The sequence below is a fragment of the Stigmatopora nigra genome, chromosome 16 (assembly GCF_051989575.1).
Source record: "Stigmatopora nigra isolate UIUO_SnigA chromosome 16, RoL_Snig_1.1, whole genome shotgun sequence".
Classification (NCBI taxonomy): domain Eukaryota; kingdom Metazoa; phylum Chordata; class Actinopteri; order Syngnathiformes; family Syngnathidae; genus Stigmatopora; species Stigmatopora nigra.
In genome coordinates, this window is record NC_135523.1 from 5578239 (window position 1) to 5596350 (window position 18112).

At 37.2% G+C, this 18112-nt stretch overlaps 2 protein-coding genes across 3 annotated transcripts; one reads left to right on the plus strand and one right to left on the minus strand.

Annotated features, from left to right (window-relative positions):
* The first annotated feature begins 2967 nt into the window (after window positions 1–2967).
* wwp1 (WW domain containing E3 ubiquitin protein ligase 1) lies at window positions 2968–15058 on the plus strand. 2 transcript variants are annotated; one of them, XM_077735955.1, is made up of 25 exons: window positions 2968–3238; window positions 4223–4275; window positions 4605–4696; window positions 5750–5888; window positions 6282–6406; window positions 6495–6647; window positions 7069–7135; window positions 7388–7569; window positions 7742–8093; window positions 8167–8262; window positions 8463–8637; window positions 8943–8997; window positions 9179–9263; window positions 9437–9565; window positions 9659–9731; window positions 9813–9884; window positions 9963–10051; window positions 10141–10300; window positions 11054–11187; window positions 11301–11441; window positions 11510–11630; window positions 11981–12085; window positions 12318–12414; window positions 12488–12560; window positions 12846–15058. In XM_077735955.1, the coding sequence occupies exons 3-25, from the start codon at window positions 4627–4629 to the stop codon at window positions 12943–12945; spliced, it is 2793 nt and encodes a 930-aa protein (XP_077592081.1). In that variant the 5' UTR covers window positions 2968–3238; window positions 4223–4275; window positions 4605–4626; the 3' UTR covers window positions 12946–15058. The 2 variants fall into 2 exon arrangements, with proteins under 2 accessions (XP_077592081.1, XP_077592082.1); XM_077735956.1 differs by lacking the exon at window positions 2968–3238 and adding an exon at window positions 3337–3411.
* On the minus strand, window positions 15051–18070 carry rmdn1 (regulator of microtubule dynamics 1). The gene is made up of 10 exons (XM_077735971.1): window positions 17493–18070; window positions 16739–16835; window positions 16583–16667; window positions 16349–16508; window positions 16147–16236; window positions 16020–16075; window positions 15727–15814; window positions 15573–15603; window positions 15309–15442; window positions 15051–15238 (listed from the first exon to the last, which is right to left on the minus strand). The coding sequence occupies exons 1-10, from the start codon at window positions 17628–17630 to the stop codon at window positions 15197–15199; spliced, it is 921 nt and encodes a 306-aa protein (XP_077592097.1). The 5' UTR covers window positions 17631–18070; the 3' UTR covers window positions 15051–15196.
* Window positions 18071–18112: the final 42 nt, after the last annotated feature.

An 18112-nucleotide genomic window follows, 5' to 3' on the forward strand; every position in this document is an offset into this window, starting at 1 on the left:
CCATTAAAGAACAATATAAGTAAAGACGAGTCCTTCATAGTGCCCAAGAATTTTTGTTCTCAAAATTTGGTGGCATTGGATTAAACTGTAATAAATAGTTCAATGGCACAACTGATTGTATGATACCTACAAAATGTTGATATCAGTGTGATAACATAAATTGGATATTTTAATTAATAGTATTATTTCATACTATATTGTACTATATTACAGAGCACAGACACATTATTTTATTTGAATGAAATCGCTAAGAGTGTATGTTTAGGGGATGGTAAAAACATTAAAAATGTATCGTGATATTATGAATTGGTTTCTGAACTTAATGGGAAAAAAAATCAAGCTGCCATAGCATCTATCAGAATAATGTAGAATACAAATTGCTAGTAATTCAGTTCTGATATTTCTTATGACAGTTCTAATGATCCAAATTTAATTCCTGGCTCTGGTTTTGTGGATTTTTTAAAATCATGACTTGATCCATCCATGGACTTTATTATTCTCTTGTCACTTTTTTTCTCAAAGCAGTAATTGTTTAGGTTGGGTTTGGCTCTTTCAGAATAACTACCACAAAAAAACACCCACAATGCATGCTTAAGTGAGCTATCGCATGATGGCCGAATGACAGTCCATCTTTTTCAACATGCAACGATTCCAGCAGTCAGTTGTCTGAAAACTGACGTGACTGTCATTGAATTGCGTGACTCTCAATCAGTGGTCATGCTCCACCACCTCACAAAAGGAAAACATCCCTCCATTCTTCCATATTGAATATCGCTTATTATGGTCAGGGTAGTGGGGTGCTGGAGCCTATGTAGCAGTGAGCAGTCAACATACAAAGACAGAAAAAATTCCACAGTTAGGGTCATGCTGTTTTGATTTATTGTTTCAGTCATGAAGTATTATTTTGAAGTTTTGAGATACATAGTACTGTATTTATGATATCTATTGTAAAGTTATACTAGGAAAGAGGAGCAGCAAAGAATGAACACATTTAAAAGAACTGGAAAATCACCTGTGAGCAAGCCGTACACTAATCTGAGCAGATGTCAACATCCTTTTTTTAAGTTGCATGTGCGATTCAATATAGAAACCTCACAGTAATATTGCCAAAGTCTTTTGCACAATGCCATAACCAACTTTTGCAATGCCAAACTACACTTTGGCCTGCTTAGTGGAGTGATTATGAAAAGTATATGTTGGAAATAATTTGCTAAACAAAAGAAAAGAAAATACCACTCAGCAAGTCACATTTCTGTGCAAGATTTAACCAATTAGTACATAGAATTAAGAAGAATAGAACCAAGAACAGGAAAGTCATATTAGACTACCAGAAATCATCTACCAAAAAATACTTTGGGATGATGAATTGTTATGGACAGATGGAAACTATTTGAATGGGAAGGAAAGGAACATGTTGTGTTTCAAAGCTTGCTATATAATTTGTCAATACTGTCATGGGCTCATATGCCCATAAATGGAACTACTATAGACTGCAGTATTCAGTTTCTATTTGTACTCTATTAGTCCAAATCTACAAACCCTACATTATAGTGCTCTGATCTAAAGCCCCCAAAAGCATGCTTGTTTGTTATTTACTTACTGAAGACAAAAATAAAGGCAGAAAGGAAAGTGGGCTACTGTAGAGTAAGTAAAAGCCTGGAATAAGAAAAAAAAAGTATCCTTTGGGGAAATTCAGTAGATTAAAATGACATTATTTTAAATCCAATTGTGGCAAGGTTTAAAGGCAAAGTTCTAACAAGTCAGCTGTCATAATAAAATGATTTCTGGACAGAAAACAAGCGGCTGTTCTGGTTTTCAGGAAAATAAAAACACATGCGATGGGAAGATACTAAGTGCAAAATGCTCAACAATGTTTTCAATGGCTAAGTTTAATTGTGAAGGGATCCTCTTGGGCACGGTTCTGACTTTCATCTAACGCTGTTTCCACTGTTGCAACATAATATTGAGCAGCTGTGTTTTCCAAAAGATTCTGTACACAGATCAAGAAATATGTATCATGTATCATTGAATGTATCATTCACATTCTTGCATAGATTTTTTTTTAAACCGACATTTGCCTAAGTGTACTTTAGGGGTCTTTAGGGGTCATGCCACTTTCCTCATTGGTCTGTATAGAGGTTATTCATGTTTATGCTTTAAATGTTTCATTTTAAAGAAGATAATATGCCACATATGTGCATGACTTAGTGCTTTATTTTTCTTTCATAAGTACAGTTATTTTTAAAAAGTACTGGAAGATTGATTGACAGAAAGTAATCGTCAATAGGTCAAATTTTTCATAAAGGGATCTTTTTTTAAAATCCTGCCCTGATTTTGATCACAATTTAAAAAAAAATGGAACTGTCATATCTCCTCACCCACCAATATTATTTATATTTAATAAGAATAGTGGCCGGCAAGCAATTCAATATATTTGTATGTCTGTTTGTATTGCATTTATTGTGCTATTTATTCCAAGAATGCAGCAAAAAATGGCTTAGGGGCAGAAAAAAAAGAAAGAACAGAGGGAATAGGGATAGAAAAACATAATTACATAAGATACCTAATTTGAGTAGTCATGCTATCTCGATATAACTACCCTTACACTAATACTTAGTAAAAGAAGTATAAGAAATGGGAAGATAGGTCAGATAAGAATCGGATTGGGTATAGTGAGTAAACAAGCAATTGTGTATTGAGGAACCCAGTATTAGTACAAGATCATGTAGTTGTAATAATAAGAAAACACCCTTCTTTTTCTCATGTAATTGTATTTGCACATTTTCTGTTTAGTGCACCCAAAGGTTAGAGTTAAGGTAGATTAAAAAATAATAACAATAATAACATTAATACATAAATATTAGTTTTGGCAAATAGATTGCTCCAAAGGCTTTCTGTAGTTGCAAAATAGTCAGTGTTTTTGTTGATGTTGTACACCCACAGTTTATTTGTGAAGAGGAAGGGAAAGTCCATGACTTTATGTAATTTCCTGCATAAACATAAGGTGAAGCTCCTGGTTCCGAGTGCGACATCTGTCCCGGTGTTACGTAGCGATTTTGTTTTGAAGGCTGCTGCGCCCGTCGTAACACGAGTGGGCTTTTTTCCCTGTTGGTGGTTTGTGTACGGGGATGGCGAAAGAATCGCGCAAGACTGGAGGCCTTTACCCAGAGAAGAGCGGACAGACAGGGAGACACTGACGCCGAGAAAGCCCGTGGGAAAGGAGAGGCAAACGGTCAAGGTATTGATACAAAACAGCTCCTTTTACTGGGATCGTCATGGATAAATGACGTTACTGTCCGATGTTTTTTGTCTCGACTCATTTAACTACCAGTTAAAGCTCTTCTATGGCGGACGATTAACAAATGCTGCTAAAGTTGGCTAGCAAGCCGGCTAGCCATCTAGGATTTATGAGTAATGTACACATGATATGTGAACTGGTTATGTTAGACTTGTAAACATAATGTGACAGTGGTTACAAATATATCACGTAAACGGAGTAGATGAATGGAGAGAATCTGGGTTTAAATATATTCCGGTAATACTAGCTATGTGGCTAAGTATTGACAGTTAGCATACCGGCTAGGTGACTTCAACATTTGGGTGCTGAATATTTATTATCATATTGTTAGCTACTCTAAACTGGTGGATAATAAACGTAGCAAGTGTCGTTTAGAATTTGGGGTATTAACTGTTAGTTAAGAAGTCATGTCGAGAAAGTCAGTTGATTGTCCAAAGATAACGAGTAATGTTAATGTCAGTGTTTTGATTTGCTACCAAGGTGTTGTAGACTTTTCACAACATCGTGGATATGTGTACAAAATGTAAAATATTGCATGATATCAGCATTATCAGACAGATCTTTTAAAGATTACATGGGTGTTAATAACTTGCTGAAATAAATATTACTGATCTTTAATTTGCGTTCAAAAACGCACAGAAAATGTACATTGATACATATGTATCAATTATGCTCAATAAATTGATGAGCATGGGATTATTGACACGTTCAAGATATATTTAATTGATCATTTGTTAAATTTTAACAATGAAAGCCTTTATCTTTGCCAAACGTAGCATAACATGTGATGCAGTTTGGATTGGCTTTAGCATTTTTTAAAAGACGCACAAGCACAAAATATTAATGATGTCACAGATTTGCAGATTTGGTCTGTTTCTTTAACGTTGTAAATGTTGTATAATTATTTTTTCTTTTTTCTTTTAGACCATGGGACACAGAGTGGGCTAAACTGGAGTATTGAATAACACATGCTAACTGTAAGTATGCAGTAAAAAAACATATTTTTAACAAAACTACATCAAAATGAATCAAAAATCACTAGTCAACCTTTTACATTTTTATCCAATTCAATACAGTAGTGCTTATCAAATTGATAATTCAATCCATATCTATTTAAGTATTACACCAATTGCAGGTACAAGTTTGTACAAAGCCATATAAATAAATATTACATTACTTTATGAGGAGATCTATGATGAGTATTTAGAAAAAAAGTACAAATTGTGAAATCCCTCTATTAGTTAAATGACAATGTAGTCATGTAATCATGCATAGGATGTATGCTAACCTTGTGTATTGTTTTGAGGTTTCCCACTGCGGTGTAGGACATGGCCACAGCCTCACTTAGAGGAGAATCGAGCCATAACTACGGAGGAACATCAGAGCTCCATGCAGTTGGTGAGTCTAAATCAAGGGTGGGCAAATTATTCCAGAAAGAGCCACAGTGGGTGCAGGTTTTCAATCCAATCTAGGGAGAGGGCACCTTTTCGCCAATCCTATGTCATACAAATGCAATGAGTGGTTTGCAGTCAGTTGCTTCTTTTTTTTCTGCAGAAATCTCATTGGGTAAATTGTCTGTGCTGGATCGATTGGAACAAAAACTGCACCCACAGCGGCCCTCGAGGACGAGTTTGCCCAACCCGGGTCTAAATTATGTTCCGGATATGCTTAATTGTTATCACGACTAGTGGGGATAAGATCCATGTCTTAGGGCTGTCTCACTCTATTATGCAATTGCACAGGACTGCTGAGATAAGGCTTTTGGAGTGTTGCTTTTCCCCCAAAATTAAATGCTAACAAGCATATCTCAACAATCAACATGAATTCAAGTGTAATTAAAAACTCCAGTTGAAATACTACATTTGGAAATGTATTGTCCCAAAATTGCTTAATGATCAGGGGAATATGTTGATAAAATCACACTTTGAAATACAACGGTATCTCCAATTATCCTCAAGGCAGTTTTATCAGCTTTTACTGCAGATAGTGATTTGTTAATAAAAGTCGACTTATCCGTTCTGTTTGTAGCCTTTGAACATTACATGGTTGTTTTTCTTCTTCGTGTTCCTTTGTTGCTTTTACAGCCTTGCAGTCAGATGGGCATCAGAAAAAGAATGACTTGAGACTATTTTTTATATATTTTGTTGGAATTTTAACCGTGACGGTTAGCCACTGTTTTCCTAGCAGATCCGTAGGGAAAATGGTTTGAAGCTGTGCAATTCCTGAAAATTGTCTTCAGTATTTAAGAAGTACAAGACATATTCTTAAATACTCAGTGACTGTGACTATTCGATTTAAATCTTTCTTTTTGATATGGTCAATATAAAAGTACTTAGTATGATCGTGAGGCATGAATCCTCTTTTATTTTGATGTTCTGTTCATGGAGTAGCTGATAGTAAATGTGATGTCTGACATATCAATGTGTTTCCTGTCTGTGTGGCCTCAAATAGTTTCCTGTGCCAAAATCAAGAGGAAGAAAAGCTTATTTGGAGTTGCAATTTACGTGGAGGTGACAGCAGAGGGGGAGTCGCGACGCACAGCGAAATCCCATAGCTCATCTAGTCCGAAATGGGATGAAAGGCTTACTTTGTAAGAGACAGAATTTTCTTCTATGTTACTGAAATTGCATGTGCTAGTACATTTATCTATTCATCCAATGTTTTATATATCTGTCTTTGTCTTGTATTTTACTTTATTACAACATTTTGTGTCACTTTGATAATGATGATTTGTATCACTTGTGTACCTTCATATAGATGTGGGATATTATTATAGGACGCTGCCAAAAACCAATAGATGAATACCCAACAAAACTGAATCAATATTTTTCCTGGACTATTTGTCCTACAACAAAAAACTCAATTTAGTGTCTTTGTTGTGAGCAGGTGTGAGGCTGTAGTCTTTCCTCAATATTTTCATAGTCTTCAAGTGTGAGCCCAGCATTAGTATAGCTGTTCATCTCATATATTTATGGACCATTAGGAATGTAACACCGCGCAGCCAGGTGGACTTCAAAGTATGGAGTCATCACACCCTGAAAGCAGATGCTTTGCTGGGCAAAGCTTCGCTGGACCTGATAGAAGCCTTGGAACAGCACGAAAGCAAATGTATGATTAAAATTCAAACACTTGCCTGTGTTAAATTATCGTGGAAGATCACTATTTACATTTATTTTTCATTTGATTACTCCCACAGTGGAGAATGTGAAAGAAGTGCTGAAGCTGAGTGTGGAACAGAAGGGCGTTCTGGTGCCTGCAGGGGAGCTGACAGTCTACTTAGATGGACTCACTGTCAGTGACCAAGAAGGACTAACCCCACTGACCAATGGAAATGCAGAAAATGGCACCAGTAAGATTTTTCTTTATCTAATCTCCAAATTAAATGGTAAGATGGAACTTGGCATGCTAGGTGGCTTGTTTGAAGAAGGCAAATCCAACTGAAGAAGAGCCAATAGAAATTATTTGAGAAAGTACAAGCAAAAATAAAACTTGGATGGGAATATACTGTAGCCTATAAATATTTTGCTTGTCACATTCATTAGAAGGTCATAAAAAGTGAATTACATTGCTTGTTTTGACCCCTTGCCCTCTTGGTGGAGTCAAATTGGGAGTACGCATGTTACAATAAAGTAAACCTACACTTGGCTCATGTTTTTATGTCTTTCCAGTTCTAATAAAAGTGGTCCCATATTAGCAACCTGATTAAATGTTGAGGGCACCATTGACATTTATCACCCACAAATGTATTCTTGTATCATTGACATCACCAGAAGTCCAGCAGAATGGTGACGCCATCCATGAAAATGGAGAATCCTCTTCCTCAAGGGCTCCAAACAGGTGAAATATTTAGTTGTTGTTTTTTTAATTGTATTTTTTCTCTTGTTTGTTAACACATTTCTGGCTATGCCAATTCTGAAGCCTACCAAGCTTATGAAAGAGCCTTGCCAGTTTTTTTATATGCATGATTGACATCATTTACACATTTTCTATGTTTGCCCGATATTTGAAAGTGCTATTTCTAAATGCGTAATTATAGTTGGTATTTCTTCATGTCCTCACTTTATAAGGTATTTTTCCTTACACACACAGCACAGAGAATGGGACAGATATGGGACTACGCTCGGGTTCCTGTTCAGCCTCTAATGGAGTGAATAGTCAGGTGCCTTCCACTTCCTCTAGCCCGGCTCCAGGTTACATCGCCAACGGTGATGTTACACCTAACTCCACGCCAAGCCACCAACCCTCGGATAGTGATGCGGAGAGTAGGATTCGTGAGTACAATCTCAACTTTGCATTTTACTGCACTTGAACAATTCTCCTATGCATGTTAATAGGGTAGTACTCCTATCCATGACACCAATTCAGCCATTCTTGCTATAACTACACGATTCATTAATATTGGGCTACATCTAGTAACAATATGTTATGTGTTGACTCAACCAGAGGACAGTACTCCAGATGCCCTTCTGCCAGATTCTGATTCAGCACCAAATGGCACACCTCAGCCACCGCCCGCGCAGGACCCAATCTCGCCTCCTGCTGCAAAGCCCAATGATGACGCTGTGGCCGGCAATGCTACTCCGACTGCTGCATCCTCCGAGTGCCCGCCCCCAACACAGGGTGCCGCGGCCATCACAGCGTCCGCATCATCAGTGTCCTCCTCCCCGGCACCTGGAGAAACAAATGCGTCTGCTGACAGTGGGAGCAGTAGTAGCGCTGCAGCAGGAACTACAGATGGGGCCAAACCGAGACAGCAGGCCCCTGCAGCTGGAGCCCCAGATCCTCTTCCACCTGGGTAGATAAAGAAATATTTCATTTTATTTTGATGTTCATTTTAATATAATTAATGACATTGATGTGTCACACAGTTGGGAGCAGCGAAAAGACGCACATGGAAGAACCTATTATGTAGATCACAACACCAGAACTACAACATGGGAAAGACCACAACCACTGCCTCCTGGGTAAACTTTTTTTTTTGTTCTCTATTTTAGTTTTACTTTGTATGAGCCAGTTAAACTTCTCTCTCAAAGTTCTCTCATTTATATTAGATTGTATATGAATGAATTGTATGAGTATCAAGGACTATTTTTCTTGGCTAAAGTAAGAGTCAGATTCAAACAAAAATGTTATTTTAGTAGATTTTCATTTTGTCTCATTTTAGATGGGAACGCCGAGTAGATGACCGAGGCAGGATCTATTACGTGGACCACAACACCCGCACCACCACATGGCAGCGTCCCACCATGGAGTCAGTTCGGAATTTTGAGCAGTGGCAGAGTCAGCGCAGCCAGTTGCAGGGAGCTATGCATCAGTTTAACCAGAGATACCTCTACTCTGTAAGAACATTATTTTTATCAGGTTTTTTTTTCTTAATGCTAGTGCCTGTTGGAATCTGTTTCGACACAACCATAACTTTTCAGTAACCCCATAAAATGCCTTGTTTTATATAGAATTGTCACTGATACTTTATAAAATTAATTTAAAAACTGGCAGTTTTGAACTGTTATCAGCCAAATGCCTTTCATAGACACAACCTCACAACTTGTAATTTATTTCTTTTTTTCCCCTCTGTGCTATATTTTATTATTACTTTAGTAGGTTAGATGATTAAAAATGGACGTTCTATGTTGCATGTTTACAGGCATCCATGATGTCTGCGGAGAATGATCCTCTTGGCCCCCTTCCTCCTGGTTGGGGTGAGTTTCATTTAGTGCCTGGATGGTAATAGTTTTTCAGCAGACATTCAGGAATGTTATCATTGGTAATTGTCCCCCAATGCAGTTTTACTTATTGTTTGAGTCTGCATTTTTCTAAATTTCTTCCAATCAAGATGCATTAGTATGATTTGTTTTATTTCTAACATTGATTTCTCTCCAGAGAGGCGTGTGGACTCCAACGACAGAGTATACTTTGTTAACCACAACACAAAGACAACACAGTGGGAAGACCCCCGGACTCAAGGGTGAGCTAAAAGATAATGAAACTACTACTGAAACTATTCAATTGAGACAAGGATTTTCCCCATGTTGTAACTCATCATGGATTAAATGAATGCCTTGTTCTACAACAAAAGGTTTATTGATCAACATCCAACCTTGAAAAAAAAAATATATATAATCATGCTATCTTTTTCAGGCTCCAGAATGAGGACCCTCTACCTGAGGGTTGGGAAATCCGTTACACAAGGGAAGGTGTTCGATATTTTGTGGATCACAACACCAGAACGACAACATTTAGCGACCCCCGCACTGGAAAATCTTCTGTGTAAGATTTTTGGGACCTCCATGAGACATGTCCATTCTATGAAAAAGTACAATCTGCTCCTGAAATTGACTTTTTGACTTATTGTGTGTTTAGCACGAAAGGGCCACAGATTGCATATGAACGCAGCTTCCGGTGGAAACTTGCCCATTTTCGCTATCTGTGTCAGGTATGTGTCTCTTATACTTTTTATGTGATAACTCTCCTTTTAAAGACTACATTGCATTTCACTTTCTTTTCATATTTCTAGTCAAATGCCCTTCCTAGTCATGTAAAGATCACAGTATCCAGACAGACCTTGTTTGAAGACTCATTCCAGCAGGTACATGAATTGTTATCTACTCAGCATATCCTAGTGTTAACTGTTCAGTTTGTATTAATGTTTTTGTATGTGTTTTAGATCATGGCTTTGAAACCTTATGACTTGAGGCGGAGACTTTATGTCATCTTTAGAGGCGAGGAGGGCCTTGATTATGGAGGCTTAGCTCGGTAATATGCCAAAATTACTTAAAATGTTTGATTAACAATGAAGTCTCTCTTCTCTAACTGATTTTGTTTCTTCTCATCTGGTTCTTAAGGGAGTGGTTCTTCTTGTTGTCGCATGAGGTTCTGAACCCAATGTACTGTCTATTTGAGTACGCTGGCAAGAGCAACTATTGCCTACAAATCAACCCAGCTTCTGCTATCAACCCAGACCACCTCTCATATTTCTGCTTCATAGGCAGATTTATTGCAATGGTATGCTCACAAATCGCCCCTCTCACTACAGTATTCATTGGATAACCTTTAGAGTTAACATATGGTTTTATAATGTACATATTCACTTGTGTCAATCAATATATATGCAACTGTCGTGCAGATGGTGCTTTGACATTTCTCATCCCCCATCAAGTTATAATGTGGCAATTGTTTATAAATAGTGCAGCCCGGCGGATGAGTGGTTAGCACATTAGCCTCACAGTGGGGGACCTGGGTTCAAATCCAGGTCGGTCCACTTGTGTGGAGTTTGTGTGTTGTCTGTGTGGGTTTTCTCTGGGGACTCTGGTTTACTCCCAGATGATAAAGACATGCAGCTGGGATAGGCTCTAGCACCCCCTGCGATGTTAGTGAGGATAACTTGAAAAAATGAGAGGAAATGGTTATGAATATCCCACATTTTTGAGACTGCTGGGAAGTTGGAAACAGATCACTTGGATTTTATAAGCTCTATACCTGAGATATATATCTTGAAATAAAAACATCGCATCCATAAAGTAATATTTCATTTTTGGTGAATAAATCACATTACTAACAATGAATTATTACATATACAATTATGTATAAATATCAACACATGAGGTTTTCTAACATTGTGCTTAGTTTCAATGCCTAATGGGAAAGTATACATATTTTGAAATGTAGTTTTATAGATGATTTACCATTAAACAAACTAGACAGGGAGGACTAATACAGTCTCTGAGTATTACCACATTGACTTTTATCTTCCCTTAGGCACTTTTTCATGGAAAGTTCATCGACACGGGTTTCTCCCTGCCTTTCTACAAACGTATGCTCAATAAGAAGCTCATCCTTAAAGATTTGGAGTCCATTGACCCTGAATTCTATAACTCACTTATATGGATAAGGTGAATATTTTGTCTGACTCAATAGAATTTGTATTATAATTAATCGACAAATGCTGGGAGGCAGAGATGTTTGTTTAATTTTTTAAGAAAATTACTTTTCTTTTTCTTCTTAGGGACAACAACATTGAAGAATGTAATCTGGAGATGTATTTCTCAGTAGACATGGAAATCTTAGGCAAAATCACATCCCATGACCTCAAACCTGACGGCGCCAATATGCTTGTCACTGAGGAAAACAAAGAGGAGTACATAAGGTTCGGGCACTTGAAGTGATTAGAAATTAGTGTACACAATTTGTCTCAATGTGGTTTGTGTTTTGCAGTTTAATGGCAGAGTGGCGGTTCTCTCGTGGAGTTGAAGGTCAAACCAAAGCTTTTCTGGATGGTTTTAATGAGGTGGTTCCACTTCAGTGGCTCCAGTATTTCGATGAAAAAGAGCTTGAGGTTAGCAGAATTTTCCTTTTGTTGATTTTTGGGAGGACACCTTAATCAGGAAAATTCATTACCATATTTTTATTGCTCACTAAATATTTGGTTTTTGGGAAGGTGTTTATTATGAAGAAATGGATTGACTTACATTTTTCACTCATTCACGTTCCAGCAAGGATTTGTCACAGCATTTTGCATTTCTGAGAAACATTTGTGAGCCATGTGGACATAAAACAACTATTTTAATGCAATCAGAATTGCCATTATTATTATAACTATGACTACATATATATATAGTATAATATATATAATATCCAGTCGTGTTGTCAATCATAATTTCTGTCTTGTATATGTGTGTGATCCAGGTGATGCTATGCGGCATGCAAGAAGTGGACTTACAGGACTGGCAAAGGAACACTGTATATCGCCATTATACAAGGAACAGTAAACAGATCATCTGGTTCTGGCAGGTGAAGTCTACTGCGCCAACATATGCCATACAGATGAATAGAAGCATATTTTCTTGGCATCTCATTTATCATGGTCTATAAAACCTAAGCTGCAAAGAATACAATTTACCCTCAAACAAATGTCCTCCTTCATCTGCTCATATTAATTCTTTGAAAAGTAGATTTTGGATCAAAATAAGTGCTATAAACTGTACTGATGCTTGTACGTCTTTGCTTCTATCTTACCTTGCAGCTGGTGAAAGAAGTTGATAATGAAGTGCGTCTGCGCCTCATGCAGTTTGTGACTGGGACATGCAGGCTTCCTCTGGGTGGCTTTGCTGAGCTCATGGGTCAGCCTCATGACAAGTTTTGACACATTTTTTTTTTTTTGACCAACAAACTTGACCGTGTTTTCCATTGTAGGAAGTAACGGGCCTCAGAAGTTCTGCATTGAGAAGGTTGGGAAGGAAACCTGGCTTCCCAGGAGCCACACATGGTAGGATGCATTAGAATCTACTGTCATTACTCTAAATCTGTTTACCCATGTATTTCTCAAAGGGAACTCAGTGGCAGTAAATGGGTTAAAAACGTATTTTTTGTTTTCATGGTTAATTTTAGAAATATCCATTGCCATTAGTGGTAGAATTTTTTTTTACAACTAGCCAAAGAGCATTTGATTTGGCTGCCTTACTTTATACAAGCCTGGCATGGGTGAATAAACAAAAAAACATGAATTGTTAATACATTATCAGACATCCGTTGACCACTTGTTTGTCTCCAGCTTCAACCGTCTGGATCTCCCCCCGTACAAAAGCTATGAACAGCTCAAAGAAAAACTGCTCTTCGCCATCGAGGAAACGGAAGGATTTGGACAAGAATAGGCGCATTTCTCCCAAGGTTTTCCCTCTTCATCACTGATTGTTTGACTGAAATCAATCAAATAATTGCACAAGATAACCAATGTATATATAAGCTATTTTATCATTTTTAACCAAATCTTAATTTGCAGCATCCTTCATGCCGCAATACTATCTTACCAGACCTTTAATATATGAAACCTTCATCAAGAAATATGCAAGCCTTCCCTACCTTTTAGATTTTCTGTTTAAAAGAAAAGAAAGAAAAAAAAAGATATTTTGGAGACAGATTCCCCCTTCTCCTGACAGCTTTTGTGAAGACTTCTAGTGTTTTTTGGACAGGATTTTATTGTGTATCGCAATCTTCTTTTGAAGCTCTAGTTCTATAGAGCCTTTAAGTAGTAGTTTGCAGTCTGGTGCCTGAAATTCTTTAAACCAACTACGTCATTCCCCAAAAAGCAGTGGATAGGAAAAAAAATAGTATGCCTTGTAAAATATGTTTGTGTGGTTTAAAAAAATACCTGTACAATTCAGTAACAGGCTAAAATGTTGGCAAATAAATAAAAAGTCATGATTGCACCTTTCAAATGACATTTCACAACAAACGGACGTCAAATTAAGTCTATTAAGTGTCCAGCTGAATCGTACAGGACATTTTCAATGACATATTTTACAAAGCAGTATTGTTTTTTTTGTTTTTTTATCCACTTGTTGTTTAATGGCCATTTCTAACAGCTGTGGTCAAACACCGTCACACACACACGGACACTTCACACACACTTGGACTCAACATCCTAAATGAACAGAAAGTACCCATGAGAAACACTCTTTCTGGTAACTTATTCAAACAGGTGCATGGTGACATGTTCCATTAGGAGCAGGATGACCTGCTGAGTCATCAACGGTTCAGAACAGGGGGTGTCCAAACGTTCCTCTCATGTCCGCACACAAAAATTGAAAGATGGTAATTCCTTGTGCCGTGGGACGCTAAAATTGAATGATGGATCCTAATTTGGACACCCCGTGTTTGGAAAAGTGTCGCAACAAACAAGGTGCTCAGTTCTTCATATGTCGTCGAGTTCATCCATGTTGTGTCTTTTTGTTTTTGCAGCAATTGAGTGAAAAGGACATTTGGAAGGTCTCACAACAATGTGCTTTTTATTATGCTGAACTAAATAACATCTCAGGCCTTAAATGTCATCAAAACATTGCATAAAAATGCAACATTTCTGCAGATGAAATGTGACAGGAGCATAATCAAAAAGTTAATGTTTCAATTGAAGAAACATGGGTGACCAAAAGTATTGAGTGGATGGATTTCTAAGAATATTTTGGCAAATCTACGTTGTCTTTGCGCTTTTGCCCAACCTTTAATCCGGTAATGCATCTCATGGCTTTCCGCCTTCCCTCTTGGCTTACATTTGTTCTTATTTTGGTATGCCACGCAAATTAAGTTGGCTGCAAAACAACACAGACTTTGCAACTAATCTGCAGCCTCACCCAGCATCCCTGTGTTGCCCTGAATTCCACTATCTAACCTTGAATCACCTCAAATCCCTCACCTTATTCTGGGGAAGGGTTTTGGCAGTCTCCCATTTTTTTTTCAATTAAGATACTCTGCAATTTCTCAGTTCTAGCCACAGCTCAAAAAGAGAAAACAGAAAATGTATCATATTGTGTAGCAGAAGGAGCCGACTGTGAAAACTGTGCTTCCTTTTTTTTTCGATTGCAAACCTGTAATCAAAGTGAACCGGAAAAAAAAAAAACTTTTTATGTGAATACTCATTGTACAAAGAAGATAACAACCATAGTTAGATATACGAAATTGCAGAGCCGCCCTTCCATTGTTTGGAAATCTGTGATGCCTGTTTCATATCAGAAAAAAAATAGACTGGGAGAGTCTCAGGCAGCCTTCAAGACAGAATGTGCCGCGTAGGCCGTTTGAAAGGCATCCCACCTGTAACATATCGTGTGTAGATAAACACTGTAAACACCTACTACACTGTACAGTATGGACAGTATGGCCCTTTACCGGTGTATAGAGGACTCATTTTGAAATCAAGCTTTCAGCCATTTGAAATGAAGAGAGATGGATTTATGAGATATAAATAAATACGTGAATGACTCCCTTCCCATACATGATTGAGTTTTTATTTGGATTTTTTTTTAAATATTTTACAGCATGGTCCATTGAGATGAGCTATTTCTCTGTCCAGGGCCAATCATAACACTATGTTAGTTAACAATTACAGATCATCAGCTTGCAGTGTCAGGTTCATCTGAACTTCTTTAACAGGTCAATGGCTTCTTTATGGACCTGGACACATTGGAACAGAAGAAATAGTTTTAAAAACAATCTTTAATGCATAACTCCAGGTCATTTGTACCTCTTTGTCCTCATGTGTGCGTGGGGGGTAATCTTTGGCTTTGTTCAGCCATAGCAAGGCTTTCTGCTCATCCTTCATGGCCATGTAAGTCTTCCCCACCATTAGGAGGTTTTTACTGTAGAAGTTTGGATCCACTTGGGAAAGAAAATGTCTCCAAGTTGATATTGAGAACATTAGATTTGTTCTTGAATTTTTTTTTAATGTAGCCTTAAGAGTATGCAATTCACATTATACAAATGAGTGCATAACATCAAATAGTTTTACCTTGTTCTGCTTGTAGGAAGAATTGCAAAGCCTGTGGGGGGAAACAAATATTTTTAACTATGCCTGAGCCGAGGTTTACATAACAATGCCATTTGAACAGTCAGTTTCTTCATTTCTATGGAGTACAATCAATGGGTTGAATCTAGAAACTTACTTCCTCGTAATTGGATGTAGGAGGTGAGGAAAAAATAACAGAGGCCACTTTGCGTTGATACCAAGGCAGTTCCGAAAAAGTAAAGCACCTGTAGACAAAGGGGGGGAAAACTAGTTTAAAAAAATACAGCTATCTGAGGAGATATACTTTACATATGTCTTGACTCATTCCTTACAAGATAAATACATTATTTCTAGAAAAGTTGACATTTTGTCCATTAAAGTGTTGACTGATTACCTCATCAAGTACAATTATATTTGAATACAATGTTTTAAAAAGCAACTCCAACTCACCAGTAACCCAAAATGTGTAAAGATGTTGCATCTTTGGGATTGAGCTCAAGGGATCGCTAAAATAATAACATTAACAATTTTAAAAATGTACACTGTAATAACAGTATAACAATGGGTTATCTCTCACCTCCAGATGTGACCTGATCACGTAAGAGTTCCCTATTTTAACCTTGACTCCCTCGTACTCCCCAACATCACTCAGACATATTGCATACCACTGTGGAATTAAAAAAAAAAAAAACATAAAATAGAACAGAACAGGACATTAGATGGTGTCAATTCCCAATAATTGTGTGCAGCAATTTTTTCATAAAAAAAAAACATCTCACTTTGTGTGCTGCAAAACACTTGTCATCTTTCTCCAAAGACTTTTTGGCATATTCAAAAGCCTCGTACATTAGCTGTTTCTTCCGTCCCTCATCAGTTTCAGGCAAAACTGACACATCTCGGGACACTCGAGCGAGCCTCCACAAAAACTCGGCATTATCGCTTGAACACATATAAAGAATAAATTAGTTGGGAGTTAAAGGTAGCCAGGTGAGTCAATCAATGCAAATCATCACCTTTCTTTGTACTGCAGTAAAAGCTGGTATAGTTTGTGTGTTTCTGCACAGCTGTACAAGTAGTCAGCCTGCTCGAGAACTTCCACTTTGCACAAAAGAAGAAAAAAAAAGGATTTTATTTGACTGTAAATGCATGTTTTAAATTGAGTACTGTACCATTCTCCAAAGCGTGGACCACCGGTGACCTGTGATAAGCTCCATATGTCAGGCACGATAGCGTCGGGATGCCCAGCAGGAATGCAGTTCTTCCACTCTGAAAAGTTGGATTGGCACAATGTTTTTTTCAGGTAAGACAGTTTTTGGTGTTTGGCTTCACTTGGGCTGTTGGTGTTGTTAAAGGAATAAGTTATGAAAATATTTTTGAATATCACTTGGTGATTGATTCACCTTTATTCTACAATGTGCTCTTGAATGCATGTGATTTTTAGAAAGTTTTACACACTGCCTAATAGTTATATATTTTGGGTTTTTTTTTTGTTGACAGTGATTATTCCATAGTATTTCCTATTAAATGCATGTTATTTTTAGCAAGTCTATATTTTGTTAAAAGGGCTTTAAAAACATTTGACTTGACAAATAACTGATAAAAAAATGTAGTAGACAATGGACAACACACTGAAAAACTTTAAATGTAAAATATGTAGCCTAATATAATAACTGCATCAATTATTTAAAACCTTTTGAGAAAACGAATACAATGACGGTCAAGTAACAGTATAATAATTAAATTATTACAATTATTTAATTTTAATGGATTAATATATTTTGTAAATAAAATAAAAAATGGATTTGACAATAATTTCGGGTTATGAATTATTATGAGTGAAAAAAGAAATATAAATACCGTGATGACTCTTAACAAAATACAATGTATTTACCCGGAAGATAAAAATAACAGCTGTTTATTTACTGTGAAAACATTGGCGAGTCTTCTGTTCGTTGTTGACCAGTAAAGGCGATTAGCCGTTCGGATTCCGATGTTATGAGTCCAAGATCCACACGCGAAAGTCCTGTTGATGCATCTTGTCCAAAAGTAGCCTGCCATCATTACAAATTTGTCTGACTAAAGTGAAAGTTTCTCACCTGACCGGTATTTACCGATAGGGGTTGTTCATGGCAGACTTTCAAGAAATACACAATCCGATCGTTACTAAATGGAAGGGGGCGTTGCCTTGGAGCTACTATATTGCAATTTTAATGCAATTTTATACAACTGCTAAAAAAATGCTGTCATAACACAAATTCATTGGGGAGTATAGGTCGTTTTTGAACGACTCTTGCAAGAGTGTCCTATTTAATGAAGTCGATGAGAAACATGCAAAAATAGGAACCAAATGTATCAAATCCTTGCTCTGTGAATGCGACAGAAATAGTAATGTAGTTTTGTTGATATATACATATAGAATTGTTTTTCATTATTAATAATAAACTTGGAAAAAATGTAATTCTTATTTTTTTCTTGCAACATTCAATTTACACCACTAGAGAGCACAAGGAACCACATTTGTTGGACAGTTTCCATGGTTACTG